Source organism: Mytilus trossulus, chromosome 9 (assembly GCF_036588685.1).
Source record: "Mytilus trossulus isolate FHL-02 chromosome 9, PNRI_Mtr1.1.1.hap1, whole genome shotgun sequence".
Classification (NCBI taxonomy): Eukaryota; Metazoa; Mollusca; class Bivalvia; order Mytilida; family Mytilidae; genus Mytilus; species Mytilus trossulus.
In genome coordinates this window covers 33,801,720-33,825,424 of record NC_086381.1, presented here as the reverse complement: position 1 = coordinate 33,825,424, position 23,705 = coordinate 33,801,720, and the positions used below count along the sequence as shown (strand labels likewise).

Here is a 23,705-nt window from a genome sequence, read left to right as displayed (position 1 = left end):
AACTCAATCTCTGGTTTGAGTAAACATAATACTTCCATGGTTTGATGTAAGTCTATGTATCATTTTTGCGTCTATGTTTCTTATGAACAAATCAAATCATGAGACATGGATTTGCTTACTACATTTAGGAGTCTCAAGTTGGAGTCAAATCAAAGGAATTTCCTGACTTATAATGTAGCATAACTGATTACATTTAAGATTGCAAAAATGAATTAAAGTTTGACCGAAAGGAAATGAAATAAAATATATAAATTTTCCACTATCCCTCCCAAAAAAACAGATGAATGGATTTCTTACACAATATAGTATAATCGTGCATACTGTATTTATTATGCCACAACTTGCCCCTTAGTGCATAAAGACAAAAATAAATGAAAAGTATTTAATATTAAAACAAATAGGTGATGTCAAATATAGAAAACAATTACATGTAAATCTAGAGGTTACATGTGAACAGTTTGTTGATTTTACAGTATTTCTAAGTTTGTGTTTATTTATTCTTTTGTCTCATCCTCAGCTAACATCTTTTTCAACAAGGAAACAATCTCCCTTGTTTCTGAAAAACAGAAGAAAAATCATTATTTTACAAATACTGACATAACAGCCACTTATCTTTCCCAGTATTAAATCAATGTGTTTCTGTATACACCATAGAATATACCACAATGAATGCATGCACAGAAACTTTGTTTATTCTTTCGGAACAGCTGAATTATTTTGAGTTTTTATACGCCCGTCAAAATTTTGACAGGACGTATTATGATATACAAATGTCCGGTGTCCGTCCGTCTGTCCGTCCGTCCGTCCGTCTGTCTGTCCGGCGTAAAAATGTCGCACCGTAACTTGAGAACGATTTTTCCAAATTTCATGAAACTAAATGTAGTTGTTTCTTATGATGGTCAAATGATCTGTATTCTTTTTGGAGAAAATGAGATTTTAACTTTTTGAGTTACGGCACTTTGTAACTAAAACAGGGGGTGTTTTTTTCACATGTCGCACCGTATCTCAAAAACAATTCTTAATTATGGCTTAAAACTTTAAGCATTTCTTATTTATATTAATCTTAATGTATGTATACTTTTTGGTGATGTTTAAAATTTCATTTTTGAGTTATTGAGTATTTTGTAAAAAAGGGGGAGGTTTTTTTTACATGTCGCGCCATATCTCAAAAACGATTTATGATTATTGCTTTAAACTTTCCACATGTCTTTTTATATTAATCTAAAGATCTGTATACTTTTTGGTGATGATTAAAAATTTCATTTATGAGTTTTGAGTATTTTGTAAAAAAGGGGGAGGTTTTTTTTAACATGTTGTGCCGTATCTCAAAAACAATTTATGATTATTGCTTAAAACTATACACACTTCTTTGTTATATTAATCTGAAGATCTGTATACTTTTTGGTGATGATTCAAAGTTCAATTTTTGAGTTATTGAGTATTTTGTAAAAAAGGGGAAGGTTTTTTTTACATGTCGCGCCATATCTCAAAAATGATTTATGATTATTGCTTAAAACTTTCCACATGTCTATTTATATTAATCTAAAGATCTGTATACTTTTTGGTGATGATTAAAAATTTCATTTATGAGTTTTGAGTATTTTGTAAAACAGGGGAGGGTATTTTTACATGTTGTGTCGTATCTCAAAAACAATTTATGATTATTGCTTAAAACTATACACACTTCTTTGTCATATTAATCTAAAGATCTGTATACTTTTTGGTGATGATTCAAAATTTTATTTTTGAGTTATTGAGTATTTTGTTAAACAGAGAAGGGGTTTTTTCATGTCGCGCCGTATCTCAAAAATAATTTATGATTATTGCTTAAAACTTTACACACTTCTTTGTTATATTAATCTAAAGACCAATATCCTTTTTGGTTTTTTTCAAAATTTTATCTTAGTGATATTTAGTTTTTTGTTAAAAAAAAAAACAGGGTGGGGGTTTCACATGTCCTGCCGTGTCTCAAAAACAATATATGGTTATTGCTTAAAACTTTCTCAGAAAGTATTGATGATTATTGCATGAAAATTCCACACAAGACGTCGGGCGTATCATGCGCTCATGGCGCAGCTGTTTTTTTTAATTATATGCTACAGTCGTGTCATTTTTTGTGTATTTATGAATATGTAATGGAAATACATTCTTGTTTTTCGGTACTGCATCCCTTATCCTTGCTTCCGTTTTTGATATGACCTTGTCTGTCCGTCTTGTACTATGTTATAACTATTTGTATTCCAAGGTACCTACAGCCTCCTTTCCACAGGCACTTGTCTCAGACCCCACCCCCTCTTTACATACCTTAATATAAAATATAAAATATTAAGGTGTATATATATTTGTTCGACCTGTTAGTCAAATGCGTTTTGTTTAAATATACTTTTTCACTTTTTTGGTCTTTTAGAAAATGTTGTTTGTGCTGTTTTTAGACCCTTCTACAACGAAATTTGTTTAACATGCACACGTATAAAAATTGCGGTTTTTATCCAACGCAATCATAGGTTTGAACGTAGTTTTCAATTTAGACTCGTTTATATTTTTTTGTTTGGGCTTTGTTTCATATTTTCCTTCCGGTTTATATGATCCGTTCATCCTATATAGACTCTTTAAATTCAAGAGTTTATCTAAAAATGTGGGTACTTTTTAAAAATGAGGATACTCTTTATATAGCCTTCCAAATACCGTTTCGATCCCTAACATCACTGAAGAGACCTTTATTGTCGAAATCCGGATCTGGTGTACTAAAATATATTGACACCGAATGTTTGTGGCATAACAACGCGGCCACAAGTTTAAACGTTTTTCTGTTTAGTATTAAATTTATTTTAAGATCCATTTTGTTACATCTTGTGATCAATTTTATTGGCAGTCAGCAGGGTTAAAGAAAATCTGTTGTTCAACCTGTTAGTCAAATGCGTTTTGTTTAAATATACTTTTTCACTTTTTTGGTCTTTTGGAAAATGTTGTTTGTGCTGTTTTAGACCCTTCTACAACGAAATTTGTTTAACATGCACACGTATAAAAATTGCGGTTTTTATCCAACGCAATCATAGGTTTGAACGTAGTTTTTCGTTGTAGAAGGGTCTAAATACAGCACAAACAACATATTCCAAAAGACCAAAAAAGTGAAAAAGTATATTTAAACAAAACGCATTTGACTAACAGGTCGAACAACAGATGTTCTTTAACCCTGCTGACTGCCATTGGCGATTGCCAAATAAAATTGATATACAACTCGTTTAAACATCAACCCAACAATGTTAGATCTGTAAATTTGCTTGTGCAATATATAACCTTGTTCATTGTCTTATGTTCAGCTGAGCTACTAAGACATATCTACCAAAAATTAGCAAAGTAATACCAAAAAGGAAAAAAAGATTTGCTTTTACACAGAACGTGCATGTTCTTACTTAAAAAATAAAAATAAAAGAATTTTGTGATATGTCATGAATCCCCTCTCATGTAATTTTTACAAAGACGGGTACTTGAAATTCTTCCCTATAAAATATTCCTTGCAGTGAGGCGAGATATTTTTTTGCTCCGTGTTAAAGGCTCGCTGTCTCTTTTTGATGAAGAACAGCAATCAAAGCGCTGTTCATTTGCTTTTTGTGAAAGTGTGTGTGTGGGTTTTTTTTCTGCTATGCATATACCGATTTTTTGTCATGTATGAATACCCCATATCCTCTGGTTATATTATTATCAAATCATTTACCTTTTCCAGCACAGAAATTGCAGCACATGTCACGAAGTTGTGAATAGACTGGATTTGGATTAGTGCAAATATTCATGGTTGAATCCATACCATGGCAGGCAACTGGCTGCATCACATCATTACCCTTACAGGAATCTACAACGAAAAGAAAATAACCAAGAGCGCCCTAAAAATACATTGACAAATTGTGAAGCTTGTTTAAGCAAGTTTAAATATTTGGAAACACTTTAACACTATATGGATAGAGGTATAGTATTGTCGAGCCTGCAACTTTTGTTGCAGAAAGCTCGATATAATGATAGTGATCCGGCGGCGGTGTTAGCTAACTTCTTAAAAGCTTAATATCTTAGAAGTTTGAACACCTGGATGCTTCATACTTTGTACATAGATGCCTCATGTTACGAACTTTCTGTCAGTCACATGTCCAATGTCCTTGACCTCATTTTCATGATTCAGTGAATACTTCAGATATTTTGTAATGTTAAATTCTCTATTATTATAAGTAATAGGATAACTATATTGGGTGTGTGCGTATCTTGCAAGGTCCTTATGCCCGTCAGACAGTTTTCACTTGACCTCAATCTCATGTCATGGATCAGTGAACAAGGTTAAGTTTTGGTTGTTAATTCCATATCTCAGAGACTATAAGCAATAGGTCAGGTATATTCGGTGTATGGAATGACTGTAAGGTGTACATGTCCAACTGGCAGGTGTCATCTGACCTTGACCTCATTTTCATGGTTCAGTGGTTAAACTTAAGTTTTTGTGTTTTGGTCAGTTTTTCTTACTTTATGCAATAGGTCTACTATATTTTGTGTATGGAATGATTGTAATGTGTACAAGTCTAGCTGACAGGTGTCATCTGACCTTGACCTCATTTTCATGGTTCAGTGGTTAAAGTTAAGTTTTTGAGTTTTGGTCTACTTTTTCGAATTTTATATGCAATAGGTCAACTATATTTAGTGTTTGGAAATATTCTATGATCTATATGTCAGTTGCACAGGTTTTATTTGACCCTGACCTCATTTTCACGGTTTATTGTTCAGTGTTAAATATTTGTGTTTTGGTCTGTTTTTTGTCGAGTCTGTAACTTTTGTTGCAGAAAGCTCGACATAGGGATAGTGATCCGGCGGCGGCTACGGCTACGGCGGCGGCGGCGGCGGTGTTAGCTCACTTCTTAAAAGATTTATATTTTAAAAGGTAGAAAACCTAGATGCTTCATACTTTGTATATAGATGCCTCATGTTACGAACTTTCCGTCAGTCAACTGCTCAATGTCCTTGACCTCATTTTCATGGTTCAGTGACTACTTGAAAAAAAGTTCAAATTTTTTGTAATGTTAAATTCTCTCTTTTTATAAGTAATTGGATAACTATATTTGGTATGTGCGTACCTTGCAAGGTCCCCATGCTTGTCAGACCATTTTCACTTGACTTCAACCTCATTTCATGGATCAGTGAACAAGGTTAAGTTTTCGTGGTCAAGTCCATATCTCAGATACTATAAGCAATAGGTCTTGTATATTTGATGTATGGAAGGACCGTAAGGTGTACATGTCCAACTGGCAAGTGACATCTGACCTTGACCTCATTTTCATGGTTCAGTGGTTATAGTTAAGTTTTTGTGTTTTGGTCTGTTTTTCTTATACTATATGCAATATGTCTATTATAATTGGTGTATGGAATGATTGTAAGGTGTACATGTCTAGCTGACAGGTGTCATCTGACCTTGACCTCATTTTCATGGTTCAGTGGTCAAAGTTATTTTTTTTAGTTTTGGTCTATTTTTCTAATACTTTATATGTATGCATTAGGTCAACCATATTTGGTGTATGGAAATATTTTATGATCTATATGTCAGTTACGCAGGTTTTATTTGACCTTGACCTCATTTTCACGGTCCATTGCTAAGTTTTAAGTGTTTTGGTCTGTTTTTCTTTATTTATAAGCAATAAGTCAACTATATTTGTTGTATTGAAGAATTGTCAGCTGTACATGTCTGCCTGGCATGGTTCATCTGACCTCGACCTCATTTTCATGGTTCATTGATCAATGTTTCATTTTCTTGGTTAATGTTGAGTTTATGTGACAGTTGTAATAAAGCTTTATATTTAGGTCTATCAAGATAGTATCAAGGATTAGCAAAGAAGGCGAGACATTTCAGTGTGTGCACTCTTGTCTTAATTTATAAACAATAGGTCAACTGTATTTGTTGTATGGAAGAATTGTTAGCTGTACATGTCTGTCTGGCATGGTTCATCTGACCTTGATCTCATTTTTATGGTTCATTGACCAATGTTTAGGGTTTATTTTGGTTAATGTTGAGTTTAAGTGACAGTTGTAATAAAGCTTTATATTTAGGACAATCAACATAATATCAATGATTAGTAAAGAAGGCGAGACATTTCAGCGTGTGCACTCTTGTACTGATACATTTGTGAATTAAATGAATTTCTGTCCTCCTACTAGCATACTCTGTATCAAGATTGTAAGTTTAGGATTCAGGCCGGGGGAGGTCAAACTTACTCGTTATTTAGACTTGTCCAGTGGTTTTATTTTAATTTGTCCAAAATATATTTGGGATAATAAACATGAATTAAAGGTAACTATAGTTATTCTTTCAGATAAAAAAAATATAAAAGTAAACTAGAGATGCCAGAGTACGGAAGACAATTTAGGACCTCCCAGTCCTTATACACAAATTTTAATTAAAAATAACGAATTAGTTCGCCTTAACAGATTAAATATGTGATAAAGAATTTCTGGTATTAGTTATAACGGTTTTTACATTCGTTAGTACGTTAACGAATTATAAAAAAAATTTGATCTGTTCTACAATTTTAATCAGTAACCTCGAATTACAAAAAAAAAAGTGATATCAAATTACAGTCATTCGTGAATTTAGTTCGTAAAAACAAATCTATAATTTCGTGATTAAGATTTTAATTCGAGATATCGATTCGAATTATCTTTTTGAGTGATCCTTAATGTGTCTCCGTACAAGAGAGCATATAACAACATCTGTCAGGGTTGCGTTCAATATCGTAACGGATATACGTAGTGCTACGTAGAATTTTGTCAACGAGTAGCTAGCCTAGCTGCTAGCATTGGCAATACCAATGTAGCCCTATATAGTCGCTACGGTATTGAACGTAACCCTGGGTCTACACATGCTAACAAAACATAGTTTCAGACTGAAATTGAAACGTTGACTTTCCATAAAATTTCAACTGAACTTGTGTGCTTTGAATAATATTAAAATCTCAATCTGGTCGAGTGTCATTCAATCACCATTCATTCTAAATTTCAAAACATTTCTCTTTAATTCTAAGATGGTTGGTACTTTGAATGAAAAAAAAAACAATGGTTGCTTGTAGTTTTCATTTTGTTTGTTCAAACAGAATAGAATAAGAAGAAAAAACATATATCGTTTGTAAAATAAAATCTTTCCCAACATCATTACTACCAAAATTGATTAAAATTTGCCATGCATTTCTGAAAAGTTCTATATGGTTTTTATTTCAACAATGTGCCACTAAAATTTCATCGGCTGCTTGAAACCAATCGGTTCAATTTTGTAACCAGATCAAAATTAAATGAAAATTGTTTGTAAAATGCTCCGATCATCAATACTTTAATAAAGTTTCAAATTACTTAAAAAAAATATTACTCCACATAAAAAAGTTTGATATCTCCATAATCATAGTATACTTACCAGCCCTTTTAGCGACATTTTCCTTTTGGTGTACCATGGGTTCCTCTTGATTTCTTACATGATTCAATGAATACCCTGTCGCTGTACCGAGAAAAAGAACCACTACAATAATAGCCAGCTTCATTATTTATTTTTTTACCGAAGACCTTCAAGTTACAACCTTCTTTGTCAGATCGCCGTAGCTAAATGTATACTCAACTGCGTAGCTAAATGTACTCGACTGTTACCACATCAGTATATATAGTGTTACCATGTCGCCCACGGAGGTTCAAACTGGTTTTCTATAAGTTTAAAAACTTTCAAATTTTAGATGAAAATGATAAATCTGTTAACAGCAGGTGTGTAATAAACATGGAATTGACAAAAAATCATAAAGTACACTTCTCTTGTGATTATAAATTATAATTTGCAAATGAATGATATAAGTATATCTATATTTCACATTTATAGGTCTTTTAAAGCAAATATTTGTACGGAGCCATACAATGCTCCGCTGTATACAGGAAGAATTTAAAGACACTATTCTAATAAAGAAATCCTTTTAAAAGGTCATATCAGCTTTCAATGGTGACATTGAAATATTCATATGAATAAAAAGTATATTCACAAATGTAGAAAGCTTTTCACGAAATATACGTTAAAACTTTATTTATTTTTGAAAACAGCTATGCATTTAAAAAAAAAAACAGTGTTTCACTTGTTTTAAGATTTCAGAGGTCACTTGTAAACTATCATAAACTATGGTTAAAAAACATAAAGAGGGGGATTAATACACACAAAAAAATAAACCTTTTACTGAGAGAAAGGACAATAACGATAAGACCCCCCCCCCCCTGATTTTGGAAATATACTTATCACGTTAAAATATTCCCTCACCTCACCCAGTTGATAAAATTAGTGGCTTTGAAGTCCATCCGATCAAACATTGATCCTCAGGGAATATCTTAACACAAAAAGCTATCCACAACAGAATTTGAAAATTGAGAAAATAGGTGGGGGGAGCAAAAACAGGCCTTATCGCACCTTGTCCTTTCGCGCAATTTCTTTTTTTAATGTCTACATGTTTGTATGATGCATTTCATCATGAAACAGTGCATTTAAAAAAAAATGAAAATGAAAATGAGCTTAATTTTTTTTTAAAGGGCTTGAAGAGTGAAGTCAGTGTTCGTGTTTGTAAACAAACCATGATTATAACAAATATTTCAGCACGCTAATACCCTATTATAATATTTATCTTATTACTATATCGTAAAATGACTATGGAAAACTACCGACTGACTTACATCATTAAATATTTGAAGATTGTCAGATTAAATTTGAATGTCATTTTAACACCTGACTTGGTTTTCTACAGAAATGGTATTGTTAGTAAATAAATTGACCTCGGCTAGCAATAAATTCTAGTTTACAAGAATTTAACAGTCTTGCGAACACAAGAAAACGAAAACATTGAAGTTACCACAAAAATGTTCCGAATCACGCAATATCAAATAAAATTTGTTATACTTTTGTTTAAATATCAAATGATAACTATACGTGATGAACAAAACCAAAACAAACAAAAAGCCTGATATTTCATTATTCAGAGAATTAAATAACTATAAGTTAATGTTATTTGATATGCTTGAAAACTGATATAAAGAAGGAAAAATGTTTGCCAAACCTGATGTAATGATTAAATAGGAAGAGAAAAAAAATTGTCATACGTCGTTTTTACCTTTATTGATAAAGCATCAGGTTTCTCACATATTCATTTAAAATTCTTTTTATATCAAAATCATAAATATACACCTATAAATGGTACATCTGCTTTTATAACAATTGTTGTGATGCTGCAAAATATTGAGAAAAGTGTTCGTCATTGCCGAGATGTTTGCTGTGAGACTATATACATGTATAATCAATCTGTGTACTTATTTGTAAATCTCTATTCAGAGAATACAGAGATTTGTTTTAAAGAACACTTTGGATTTTCAAAATTATAGAAGAAACAATGATATGCCGTTCTACTTAGAATCATTTTCATAACAGCGTAGACAAGACCATTTCTTAGCGCTCTCATGTTATCAATTGACTGGGTCAGATTAGGTAAACGATCATCAGTCAGTTTTCAGCATTATCTCAGTTAGCTAGTGTAAACCGCCTGAGGTTGATGAAAATGGTTACATTTTACAGTTTGCACAAAAATTGAAGTTCGTGTCTGTCTGAATAGTATTACTATAAGAAGGTTTGCAAATTCATGCTAGATTTGTTTTATAATATATGTCATTTTGAAAATGGTTTGGAAAATCTACAAGAACGCCTTAAAAGAAAGAAAAACATGACTTATAATATTCAAAATCAAAATCCGTTCTATTGCCTTGCAAATTTATATTACATCAATAAAAAATTAAAAACTATTCCCTTTAGAAATAGTAATGATTTGATTACACTTTTTTGCAGATTAATTTAACCGGAAAGTGTAATATTTAATTCGGATGGAACTTTGTCATCTCTTGTGGGCGTAGTTGTCCATAAACACTTTCCTTCTTGAAAAGAGAGCACCTTCTAATATTTATCTTGTTTTGCGGACTCTACAGTAAATCGTTTCCTTTTTATAACTACTCTCTTAAATACTCAGATTAAAGATAGGAACACTATACGAAGAAAGATTTTAAAGATGTGTATCACATATTTTATTTGATCTTATCAAGGAGGTTATACGAGACGCCTTGATCTTATGTTGTTTAGATAGAAGTGTTTCAACTACGCATACGTATTGAGTAATGCCTATTGATTGACAACACAAAACACTGGACTTAGGGCTTTTAGAAAGATTCGATATTTCATATAAAACATAGCGTTTGATGGTGTTTTTACTTGTCGAATGCAAACAAAAGAAAATCGTTTCTTATTTGACCTGTAGAAATTTTGCTTGTCCCCGTCCCACCCCCCAAAAAAACGGCTATTAACTTTGAAAACTAAAGAAAATGACATAACAGGTTTCAATATTTGAATGTGTGGAAAAAATGATGGTATATTAGTAGTTAAAAATTAGTGAATTATAGGGAAATATAAGTCATAAAACTTCGACAGTTTTAGTTTAAAGTCCTCTAAAGTAGTTACTTTTTCCATTTATGTAGATGCCATAGTCGAATTACGGCCATTTCAATACTGTTATATTCAGTTTAGATTGTCTTGAAGAATCTTGCCAAAAACCTCTCCAATACAGGAGTTCAACAAAATATATTTAATGCAGGTTTGGTAACTTTTTTAAAAACTTTTCTTTTCCAAACAAACAGCTACATTTTTCAAATTAAGACAAAAACATTATAATATAAAAAAATAATTTAGCAAATAGAAAGAAAAATAAACTTCACATAAAATATTCGTGACATATTTATCTTGCACATTCATCCAAAGAACCAACGATATAAAAGGTAATCGTTACAATAAAGTAGGGTTTATCCAAAGAACCAATGATATTAAAGATAATCGTTACAATAGAGTAGGGTTAATCCAAATAACCAACGATATTAAAGGTAATCGTTACAATATAGTAGGGTTCATCCAAAGAACCAACGATATAAAAGGTAATCGTTACAGTAGAGTAGGGTTCATCCAAAGAATAAACGATATAAAAGGTAATCGTTACAATAGAGTAGGGTTCATCCAAAGAACCAACGATATTAAAGGAAATCGTTACAATAGAGTAGGTTAACCCAAAGAACAATGTTATTCAAGGTAATCGTTACAATAGAGTAGGTTCATCCAAAGAACCAACGATATAAAAGGTAATCGTTGCAATAGAGTAGGGTTCATGCAAAGAACCAACGATATAAAAGGTAATCGTTACAATAGAGTAGGGTTCATCCAAAGAACCAACGATATTAAAGGAAATCGTTACAATAGAGTAGGTTAACCCAAAGAACAATGTTATTCAAGGTAATCGTTACAATAGAGTAGGTTCATCCAAAGAACCAACGATATAAAAGGTAATCGTTGCAATAGAGTAGGGTTCATGCAAAGAACCAACGATATAAAAGGTAATCGTTACAATAGAGTAGGGTTAATCCAAATAACCAACGATATTAAAGGTAATCGTTACAATATAGTAGGCCAACGATATAAAAGGTAATCGTTACAATAGAGTAGGGTTCATCCAAAGAACCAACGATATAAAAGGCAAACGTTACAATAGAGTAGGTTTATTCAAAGAACCAACGATATAAAAGGTAATCGTTACAATAGAGTAGGGTTCATCCAAAGAATCAACGATATAAAAGGTAATCGTTACACAAGAGTAAGGTTCATATATCTATCAGCTTGATCTTTTCGACAATGCACGTATACATATAGATGTGTGGTATGGTTGCAAATTAGTCCAGCGCAAGCATTTATTGATGCGCCGTGTGGCCTTTGACAATGAACCTTTTGTTGAGATGATATACCAATAAACCAACTAATCCATTCGTTATATTTCGATCTCCTTCGATGAATCCTCGAATGAACTCTGAATGACTCGATACGTTAAAAATATTCCAATTGAAAAGTTAAATCTATATTTCGGATCATAGAACACAGTAGTACATACTACAGACAAACAAATAGCCATTATAATACGGTATATATACATAGTTGAATGGTTTTGTTCACCGGTTGATGTAATTTCTCGCTGTATGTACCGTATTTAAATATCCAAATATACAATGGTTTAAAAAGTAGGACCTTTATTTGTAAAACTTAAAACAAATAATGTTTAAATATAGAAATGGCCATTACTGAAAAACACTTATTATGGCTGATTTTAGGCTTTCTTGTGTTACAATGGCTGTGTGTCATCTTACCGACTATGTTTTTAACAAGGATGCCAAATGAAATTGTAGAAAATCAAAATTTGATTGTCTTATTTGACAAGGAAAACATCAATAAAGAACGAGTAGTGGACGATAAGGACACCATTATTTCCATTGTTGACGAATATTTACAACACAACGAAAAAAGGAATGCTCGTAAAACGGAAGTGTTGAATACTTTAGGAATCACCGATTGTATGGGCTGTAAGAAGTTTGATTTCAAAACACTGTTGAATACGGGAAGATGTCTTTACATGCCAGACAACAAACTTCAGATATTAATTCTGATTATGAGTACACCTACAAATGTAATACAGCGTAATACTATCCGGAATACATATCTTACTAATCTAAACAAGAAACCTTTAAAACATGTGTTTGTGCTTGGTAAAACGGAGAATCCAAGGATGGAAGCATATATTAAGCAAGAAAGTGATTTTTATAATGACATTGTGAAATTTGATTTCTTCGACAGTTACGAGAACTTAACGATCAAATCGGTAATGGCATTCAAATGGGCAGTATGGAATTGTGAGCATGCGCGTTTTGTTCTGAAAGTTGACGATGACGTTTGGATAAATACAGATGCTTTATTACGCGCATCTGAATCATCTTCATTCATCAATTATATAGGAGGATTTTGTTACAACGGTGCTGAACCGGTGAGAGAAACACAACACAAACATTTTGTATCCGAGCAAGAATACCAAGGTGAAAAATTCCCGCCATATTGTAACGGTCCATCTTATATAATGACTATGCAAACAACAGAAGACGTTAGTATTGTGGCGGATTATCTACCTTTTCTACACATAGAAGACGTTTTTATAGGTATATGTATGCAGACATTGAATTATACCGTTACACATAACCCAAAATTCCATAGAAATGAGGGGTACAGACATGAATGTTACTACAAATCTGATGACGTGTTTACTTACCATCAAATACCGCTGCCTTTCTTTGATATTATACAGAGAAACAAGTGCAACGGACGACAAAACTTTACTGAAATATCTCTTGTAGACCTATCACAACAGTACCAGTTGATAAACATAAATTTTGCAGACTTTTCTAAAAGGCCGAAATGTGACAAATGTTTCAACTTCCAACATGTCGTTACCATCAGTAACAATGTTTGTGAACTTGGAAAGTTTCACCTATTTGTACTAATATTTTCTTCACCTTCAAACATTAATAGAAGATTAACTATAAGGAATACTTATCTCAAACCATTCAGACGTCAGAATCCCCATCTGCGTTTTTTGTTTGTTATGGGGAACAGCAACGATATGAGAGAAAATACTATGATGAAGGAGGAAAATAAACAATTTCATGATATTTTAAAATTCAATTTTTCAGATACATATCTGAATTTGACTTTAAAGACTTTAAATGGCTTTAACTGGATATCTCAAAAGTGCAGAAATGCAAAATACGTTCTAAAAATAGATGACGATGTCTGGCTTAATGCACCGGAGTTGTTGAAATCACTACAAACTAATGTCCCCTTTCAGCATGTCGGAGGAGAATGTCATTTCAACGGGCAACCTATACGACACCCAGCAAGTAAATATTATATATCACCCAAAACTTATCCATATTCTAATTTCCCAGCTTTTTGTGCAGGACCTTCTTACATATTGCGACGAAATGTCATCAACGATATTGTACAAATAGCGCAAGATGTGCCGTTTTTCCAGTTAGAAGATGTTTATATCGGGATGTGTCTATATCATCTCGGATATAAAGTGACATACCTTCCTACTTTTAACACGTATACAAAATTTCAGTTTGATTGTTGGTTTAAATCGGATAAAGTTCAAACGTTTCATTCGGTCTCATCAGATTTTATGTCACAAATTTGGAGAACGGATTGTTCAAAATATTCTCACGAATTGTGGAAACAAGGAATTCAAGGTAAAAAAATGGGTACATTCAAAAAATTTCGTCAACTTGACACTGGATTCAGAAAAGATGTCAAACACGAAAAGATTAACTCAATGGAGAGTGTTAGAAAATATATACAAAATGAACTGGTTCCTAAAATAAAAAATGATGAATATCAAAAGAAAAATAGTACATAGCCAAATTAGATACTATATCTTTTATGACATGAACTAACGGCTCAGTGTCGGCAGGTAGCAAATAACCGAGCGAGAGGTCAAATTAACATGTTGAAGAAACATCAATGAACGGAGTTTGGGTCCTCAATGCTCTATAACTTTGTACTTGTTTGGCTTTTTAACTATTTTGATTTGAGCGTCACTGCTGAGTCTTATGTAGACGAAACGCACGTCTGGCGTATTTAAAAAAAATTATAATCCTGGTACCTATGCTAATTAATATGACAGATTTGCGTATATACATATCGAAAAGGGTATATAAAACTCAGTGTATGGTGAAAAATGAATGGAAAGGGTATTGCAAACTGTTTAAAAGTATTGAACACTGTATATGGGAAAGGTATAGAAAACACGCATTCTTTATTAATTTGATTTGCCCCTAGGCTCTTCAGGTAAAACAATCTATTTTAAAGAATGGCTGTCTGTCTTCATTGATTATATCATATATATGACTTTTGTTCACAGCTCTTCGTGTTGCTTCTTGTGTGCTGAAAACAAATACTGTACCATAACCATACAAGGGCAAATAAAGTTGTGATACAATTGTTTAAATTCCCATGTTGTTTTAACTTTTTGTATTACCAATTTAAAGCCTGATATTTCTTTTTTACAAAGTTAAATAATATTAGATGGACACGTTTTTGAACGGAACAAAGCTAACATCCGAAATCCTATATATATATAGTTACTAGTATTTATTATCTTTCTCAAGTTCCGATTGATGAACATAAGAACTTATCACTTTTATGATTATGAATAAAATAATCATTGGGTATATGTCAATGAGGCAGCAACCCAACGTTACAAACTAGTAAAATATAGTAAAATGCAATCTGCAACAAAAGACAAGCATATACAATATATATGTGAAATCAACATTTTGCAGATTCAAAAACATTCGTGAATAAATTAAATGTATTGTCTATTTAATGGAATTGTATCCGACTATCATACAGATGAGAGATTTAGCTAATTATAAAAACCAGGTTTAATCCACCATTTTCTACATAATGAAATGCCTGTACTGTAGAATTAAACAGCTGCTTTCCATTCGTTTGAGTTTTTGATTTTTCCATTTGATAAAGGAATTTCCATTTTCAAATTTTCCTTGGGCTTCTTTTTTTTTTTATTATTTTACTTTTTAAACAAAAACCAGCAAAGATCTGTCATCATACTGAAAGATTTCTTATCTTACTGACTTCTCCAAATAACCACCAAAACATTAAGATATCTAACAAAAGACAACCACTGGCGATTTTCCCGACTTTGGGCATACATGTACACGTTATCAAATGAAATCAAAACAATCATACATGTTCGTTTAATGTGTTGCTTCTTGACATTAGCTCATGAAGATTTATTTCAAAGGACATTCTTTACACCAATCTTAAGCAGTCGTGTTAAACAGTTTATTCAGTGTTGTTAAAATAAGAACTGTCTGGATAATAAACAAGATCTGTTCGCCCTGATTCCTCTAATGTGCACATTATTTCAATGCGTCGAATAACATCTATCAGAATAGACAAATCGATACGAAATATACCCGTAAATGGAGAATCTAAGTCCGCTACAATATAACACAGCATGCCAATAGAAAACAATGTCAGCGTACACAGCATGAGCTCCATCTTATAGGAGAAGGCTTGTATCATTATGACACCATATAGTGAGAAAAATCCAAGAGTTACAAGAAAAGTCCATCTGAAAAAATAACGACTCTTATTAATAGATTTTATAACAATATCGGAATTCTAAACATTGAAAAGTTATTGATAGCTTCTAAGAGAATAAATTTCCCTAGCGATTATTTATGCAATACACTACAATGTTCACGGATTTAAAAAAAAAACCATCGTAATTCTAATCATATATATGGGTTATTGTTGGTTTGGGAAAATATCCCCTGTACAAATGTATACTATATATCGCCGCAATAAAATTTATAGAAAATAGATGAACTGAAACGAAAAATACCTAAGAGAAACGTCATTTGCTGCCAAGGCAAAACAATGATTTTTTTCCCAATTGTATCTAGCTAATTCAAGCAACATATGTTATCAATGAATTTAAAAAAAACAAATATAGAAATCGTTTTGAGCGCAAAACTAACATCACAAAAAAATGGGTTATTTTTCCTGTCTTAAATTTTTTCTATTTTATCATTATTCAGAATCGTTCTGTCATTGCGTCATATAAGAATTACTTACAATAACCAATTAATTTTGGAGTGTAATATACCGATCTGATCGGAACACACACTATTGAGAATCGATGTATAATCGATGATGTATCGAACCATAATACTATCGACATAATGTTCGGTTGTTCTATTGGTCTCTCTCAGTAGATCTAGCAAATTCCATATATCAACTGTAAATATTAAAGACATACAAAACATGTATTTATTAAATTTAAAAAAGAAATTAGATCAATTTTATAAGTTCTAATGACATTTATGATGAAAAGACCAAGTTGTATTATATAATTAGCATTTGCTCTATAATACTTTGATTGGTTTCTGCTTGCACAAACGTCCAGTGGCAATTTTTTCCTGCATATTCAAGACGAGAAACTTTTAACTATTTATGTTTTGTAAGGTGATATAACAGAGAACGTGGCACTCTCTATACAAGAGGCATCGGACTAAACTTGCCTATTCGGATCAGACGTGGCTGCGAATTTTTATATCCTGCACAATTAAACTGACGGACGGTTTACTCTTGCAACGGTTAAAATGTCCGGTCGGAAAAAAACCAAGATGGCCATATTTCTCTCTCTTTTTTTTTTAAATTTTTAAAGGCAATAACTCTGACCAACGGTCCATTATACTGTGTGGAATTGAGAAATAAGCAGCCGCGCTTCTGAACTGGCTGAGGAAGTTTTCGTTTGCAGCCACGTCTGACATTGCTAGGGAATTTTTATTGTGGTCATTAAGCTTGTCAAAGGTCCATTTAACTGTGCGGGATGGATGAATACGCAGCCACTTCATGTCGAGGACAAGTGGTAGTATCATGCGGCCAAACGCTCCGGACTCACAAAGACTGTGCAGATTTTCAATAAGTCTGTTTGGTTTATATGTGTGGTGTCAAAATACACCGTAGCGACCGTTTTGGAAATAAATGAATTGAATATTTCAACACAAAATTATACCTGGTTCTTCTGTTTTTATATGGTCCTGAACATGCATGAAATATTTGCCATTGAACGTTTACAACCAACAACCAATCAATCAATCTGTTTTTATATTTTATTATTAAAACAGTAAAATTATTTTATATTATTTTTTATTTATCCGATACTTATTACTTCTTAGAAATAAGTGTCTTTATATAGCGGCAACCCTTTGTAAGTTTTGACTTTCAAGCGGTTTTTTTTTTTTGCTGGCATGTTTTCAAATATAATGTGCACTGTATCTGTTTTTCGTTCATTTTTTTTACATAAATAAGGCCGTTAGTTTTCTCGCTTGAATTGTTTTACATTGTCTTATCGGGGCCTTTTGTAGCTGACTATATGCGGTATGGGCTTTGCTCATTGTTGAAGGCCGTACGGTGACCTATAATTGTTAATGTTTGTGTCATTTTGGTCTTTTGTGGATAGATGTCTCATTGGCAATCATACCACATCTTCTTTTTTTTATATTGAATTGTTGTTATGAATACTATCCCGCCCTGAAAGTGTTACTTAGGTTATCAATATTGAATTTTCTATTAGTGGAATTAGAAACTTTTTCAGACCGCTGTAGTGGGATAATTTAATACAAGATATTGCTTTTTTGTTGGCGAATATGCAGTAAAATGGCCTATATTTGGTTTGAGTTTGTTTTTTCACAGTTAAATAGATAAAAAAGAATTCAATGTTCTCTAGAATGTGACATCTTTTGTTTTATCTGCATGTGATTTAGATCAAGGCAATATTTGCTGTAAAAGTATTTCGACTGGTTGTTGGGGACTTTCCGGTATTAATAACTGTCAAGTTTGATAACTTTACTCTTAAAAGATATGTGCATGAAGTTTATAATCATTCGAAAGTCAATGAGAAAGAAATGCATGAATCTTTTGTTGTAAAACTATTTTAAAAAATCGTTAGTGTGCGAAAGTCTGTTTAAAAAATAATTCTATGTCGTATTTTAATAAGAACAGTAGTATGCTGTGTAAATTCAAAGCCAGGCTATTAATGTGTTGACTTAAAAACTTTGAAAGTGGTGTTGTGTATAATTGGAGAAAATGAATTTTATCTATTTTACATATGAGATTGATTTTTTTATAATTCACTGGACGTTAAGCAAAAAATATGTAGATAATCCAGATTTCTATAAATCATATATCTCACTGTACATTTGAAAAATAGTAATTCCATTCAGACCATTTAAAATCTGTTAATTAAGAGATCAAGTGATAATTATTCGATGACAAACTTTATTTTTGGCAGCTATGGAGAATATTTTACCGAGGTTATTGACTGTGTAAACATGTTGGTCAATATTTAAAAAAAAGACTGCTTATTTCAGAAGTGACATTATAGTATGCTTAGCTTTGTTTTACAATAAATTGATATGATACTGATCACACTAAACAAGACAAGGTATTCACATAGAAATTTGTTTAATTGCTATTTGTTTAGTATGAAGTTACGCAAATTCTCCTATAAAGGTCGAAAACAAATTTGTACATTTAATCAATTATATGGATTCGGAAACAAATGAATAAACCAGAAGGATAGTAAGGATTTTCCATGACACTAGGTACGAGATACACTTAGGATAGGGACAGACATTTTGACGCATGGTTAAAATTTACACAACCCTTAAAAAGTTGAACAGGATTCTTACCAGTTTGGTATTAACAGGCTCTTAATATAATTTTGCTATATTAGTTATTTATTTGTTTCATCTAATGGGTTTCCGTCGAATATTTGGTTGACCGAAATATCGTTTACAATAATCGTGTCTTTTTACTCTTCTATATTGATATTAGAATTATCATATAGCTTTGTGTGATCACATGAGAGGAGTGTAAATAATAAAAGCCGCTAGAACTATACCATGGTATGGGTTCGTGTTGTTGCGTTTCTTCCACTTGTTTGTCATATATCTGAACAACGATATCACTATATTTCAAAGTAAAGACTGCAAGTTTGCAATGATGTACGCGATCTAAAAACCCATCGCAGGAAAATTTATGAAAATTAAATAGATAATACATTCTTTACTCACTTGATATATCACAATCTGGTTTACTGTTGAAGCTGGTTACTTTTCTGTTTTGAACCAATGTCATCATGTATATAGCTTCAGATTTTAAAGCCCGGTAAATGTTTGCACGTATTCCGTTTGTCTTAAAGTTAACCTTACAAGTCAGAGTTGCTATTTGATCCAAAAAACTTATTTCGGTGGTCATTTTGTTTAATACATCATTTTGCTTTGCAAGAGCTTGCTGGAATGCAAAACCGAAAGACAAAGCATACACAAGCCCTGCTGGAGTCAAAAAGCAAGAGACACATTGGTTGATATTTGGCATTGTCGGAAATTCTGTTAAAGACCAGAAAAATTCTGTCGTTGAATGGTACATAAGTATCATTAAAGGACCAATTATCATCGTAGCTAAGGCTGGTATACTTATTTGAATGAACTCTGTTGTCGAGTGTTTGAAAGTTTTCATAGATTCCATGACCTCTTGATCAAAGGGCGATAGGAATGCCTTTTTGGTATTTCTGTTCTTTTTGACCTGAATGATTCCTTGGTAGAACATGATATCAGGGCCATCACTCATCCATTGAAGCTCGTCCTCGATTTGAATTTTTCTCCTTGCACGCAACTTACTTAGGCACTTGTAATGGTCATGTAGAGTTTTAAGGATGATACCTAAACAGAAAACATAATTATTAACATAATCTTCAGTTATATGTAAGCTGGGTTTAACTGTGCGTAGTGCTGTGTGTTTGTGTTTTCTACATAGAGATAAAGGGGTTGGTTAAGATCTGACAAAACATGTTTAATCCTCCACATTTTTTAGCCTATCCCAAGTCAGTAGCCTCTGGTCTTTGTTAGTTTTGTGTGTTTTCATTTTTTAATTTTGGTTCATGTATATGTTTTGTAGCTTAGTATGACGTTCATTTTCAATGAACTAGTACACATTTTTGTTAAGGGGCCAGCTGAAGCCCGCTTTCAGGTACTGGATTACTCTTCTTCCGAATACAGGAATAGACTCCTGGGTAAGAGAGTCACACTTCCCGGAACTTGTGTGCTATGCACATATGGACTACTCTCATATATATACTTAGTGTATTTTTGTTGCTGGGATGTACAAGTACCCGGCCACATCCACTCTGTATTTCTATTTCATCAAATTTTTAAAGTGCGTTCTTATTTTGTACTGTTTCTCCACTGTTCTAACTTAAGGGGAGGTTGGGGTACTGCTTACATGTTTTACCCCACCAGTCTCAATTTTCTGTATGTTTGTGCCTGTCCCAAAACAGTAGCCTGTTATTCAGTGGTTGTCGTTTGTTGCTGTGTTACATATTTTTTTTCGGTAATTGTACATAACTTAGGCCGTTCGTTTTATCGTTTGAATTGTTTTACATTTTTGATTTCGGGTCCTTTTAAAGGTGACTGTGCGGTATGGGCTTTGTTCATTGTTGAAGGCCATATGGTGACCTATAGTTGTTAATTTCTGTTTCAGGTGGTCCCTTGTGGAGAGTTGTCATTGATAATCCCACCACATCTTTTTTTTATTAATTAAAATTGATATAAACAACAAAGAAAAATAATCTGTAGGATAACATATAAAACTGAGAATGGAAATGGGGAATGTGTCAAAGAGACAACAACCCGACCATAGAACAAAATCAAAAGCAGGTCACCCGTGAAAAGGTCTTCAATGTACCGAGAAATTCCCGCAACCAGAGGCGTCCTTTAGCTGGCCCAATAACAAATGTATACTAGTTTAGTGATAATGAACGCCATTCTTAACTCCAAATTGTACACAAGAAACTAAAATTAAAATAATACAAGACTAACAAAGGCCAGAGGCTCCTGACTTGGGACGGGCGCAAAAATGCGGCGGGGTTGAACATATTTATGAGATCTCAAACCTCTAGCCAATGTAGAAAAGTAAACGCATAACAATACGCACATTAAAATTCAGTTCAAGAGAGGTCCGAGTCTGATGTCAGAAGATGTAACCAAAGAAATTAAACACTATATACATCTTGTACATTCCTCGCCGTGTTGAAGACCCACTGGTTGTCATGGGGTGTTTTCTGCTTTTTGTCGGGTTCCGTGTCTCCTTGACATATTCTCGTTTCCATATTCAGTTTTCTGTATACATTCCGAAAGGTTTCTTATCAACATTTGTGCCAAAGTGATAAATATTTTTTAAATCTCTTTAAAAGAAAAACTTACCAATTCCACAAGCTAATATGAGTAGCATGGATGGTAACATGATTTCCAGCGTTGTAGGTGCCGGGCGTGAAGATAGCGTTGCTACTTTGCCTTCGGCTATACTCGGACTGATGTTTGTTATTGTTGAAGTAGACATGTTTTATTATTACATAAAAACAAACCTCTCTATTAGATTTGCTATCCGATTTTTTTCTAAATTCTGTGACTCGAAATATAATAGAATAAAAATTAATGTAGCCGATTCTATCCAAATGTTTATTAACTTCAGGAAAATAGTAATCTAACAATCACATCTTTAGTTTTTGAATATCCCTCTTTAACTAAAAGAAATCTATATTCCTAAATAATATAATAAGTTTGACAGATTCTTCATATGTTTCTAATTGAAAATAACTATGCTATATCCGAATCGATAATCATATTGGTGATCTTCGTAGTTTATATTCATAAATGGGAGTCAGTAGTTCCACTTGCGCTTAAATAGTTGAAAATAATTATACACGAAAAAATGGTTTTGGTGTCAATACTCATAGCACTGGAAAGCACCTAATAATCAATTAACAGAAACCGTGTTTACCTGTTTAATTACAGGTGTGCTGCATTGATCAATTCATTAAGGTATACAATCATATTCTTCTATTTACGCACGTACTAAGGACATCCCTGCTGAGCATGTAGTTAAACATAAAATGGCACTTAAAACAAATACGCAAACCAGGCAACCGTTAGTCAAACGGTAAACAGTTCTAAAAACTTTTGACCTGAAGAAAAACCATATTGTTTACAAAGCTTTTCTCTTAAGTTGTCATCTCCTAAAACAAGGAGAAGGGAGTAAAATGGAAGTACCATACATTTATTAAAGAGTAAGCTGACCGGAGCTGAAATAATAAATTAAAGTTCGAAAAGTAACTTAATATTTAAAGAAGATAATTATTCCTTTAAACATGGTTATGCACGTATCCAGGCGCGGATCCAGAGGGGGGTCCCATTTTTTTTTACGATCAATGCATTTGAATAGGGACATGTAATTGGAACACCCCTTTTGTCCTGGGTTAGGAACCCCCCTTTTTAAAATGGCTGGATCCGCCCCTGGTATCTGTCTTTCAAACTTTTCGAAACTGTCAAAATGTTTAATAACAGGCTGTTATTTTTCTGACTGGTTTGCCATCCTGTATAATTCTCCTGATTGCATATTCTTTTAATGATTACACAGCATTATCCATCAAAATCAAAACTAATGGAATACAGGATCTATTAATAAGCCTTAATCCACAAAGCTACTGGTCCAGATTTTATACCATCCTTCATACTGAAAATTCGCTCCTTTTCTTACAGATCTGTACCAAAAATCACTCAACACTGATGAAGTCCCACAAGATTGGAGAGATGCTAATGTGGTACCTCTTTTCAAGAAAGACATTAAGCTTCCAAATTTTGACACCCATAACATCCTAACTAATGCACAGCATGGATTCCGCAGTTACACTATTGATGAACTACCGGACATCAGACCGAACATATAGCTGTGTAACATACATGGTTAAACAACTACAATAAGAAAGTCTGAAAGATCGCAGAAAAACTAACAGACCATGTTTGCAATTTTAAATCTGGCATGGGCTGATAAATATAAACAGAAAATATCTAATCCACAACAACAGCCGGACCAGAGGTATAAGGCCCCTTTTACCAAGAAAGAAAGAACAAAAACTGACACCTAAGGACAGTCATTCTCCCCAAAAAACATCAGGGATTGGAATCAATTTTCAACTAAAACATGCTCGACCTACACTGTAGAGGAGTCCAGAGATGCTCTGAAAGGAAGTAAACACCATAGCCTATATAAATGATTTGTATAGTAAGAATACAAATCCTTAGCCTGTATAAGTCTGGTGTCCATAAAACATGTTGTCACC

At 32.9% G+C, this 23,705-nt stretch overlaps 3 protein-coding genes across 3 annotated transcripts; 1 reads left to right on the top strand and 2 right to left on the bottom strand.

Annotated features, from left to right (window-relative positions):
• Nucleotides 1–368: 368 nt before the first annotated feature.
• LOC134685612 (uncharacterized) lies at nucleotides 369–7,813 on the bottom strand. The gene is made up of 3 exons (XM_063545520.1): nucleotides 7,430–7,813; nucleotides 3,716–3,850; nucleotides 369–556 (listed from the first exon to the last, which is right to left on the bottom strand). The coding sequence occupies exons 1-3, from the start codon at nucleotides 7,551–7,553 to the stop codon at nucleotides 495–497; spliced, it is 321 nt and encodes a 106-aa protein (XP_063401590.1). The 5' UTR covers nucleotides 7,554–7,813; the 3' UTR covers nucleotides 369–494.
• Nucleotides 7,814–12,071: 4,258 nt separating this feature from the next.
• On the top strand, nucleotides 12,072–15,664 carry LOC134685610 (uncharacterized). The gene has a single exon (XM_063545518.1). It carries the CDS (start codon nucleotides 12,180–12,182, stop codon nucleotides 14,349–14,351), a length of 2,172 nt encoding a protein of 723 aa, XP_063401588.1. The 5' UTR covers nucleotides 12,072–12,179; the 3' UTR covers nucleotides 14,352–15,664.
• On the bottom strand, nucleotides 15,504–21,922 carry LOC134685611 (uncharacterized). Its single transcript, XM_063545519.1, has 4 exons — nucleotides 21,790–21,922; nucleotides 19,603–20,250; nucleotides 16,598–16,760; nucleotides 15,504–16,091 (listed from the first exon to the last, which is right to left on the bottom strand). Exons 1-4 carry the CDS (start codon nucleotides 21,827–21,829, stop codon nucleotides 15,800–15,802), a joined length of 1,143 nt encoding a protein of 380 aa, XP_063401589.1. The 5' UTR covers nucleotides 21,830–21,922; the 3' UTR covers nucleotides 15,504–15,799.
• Between the last annotated feature and the right edge of the window lie 1,783 nt (nucleotides 21,923–23,705).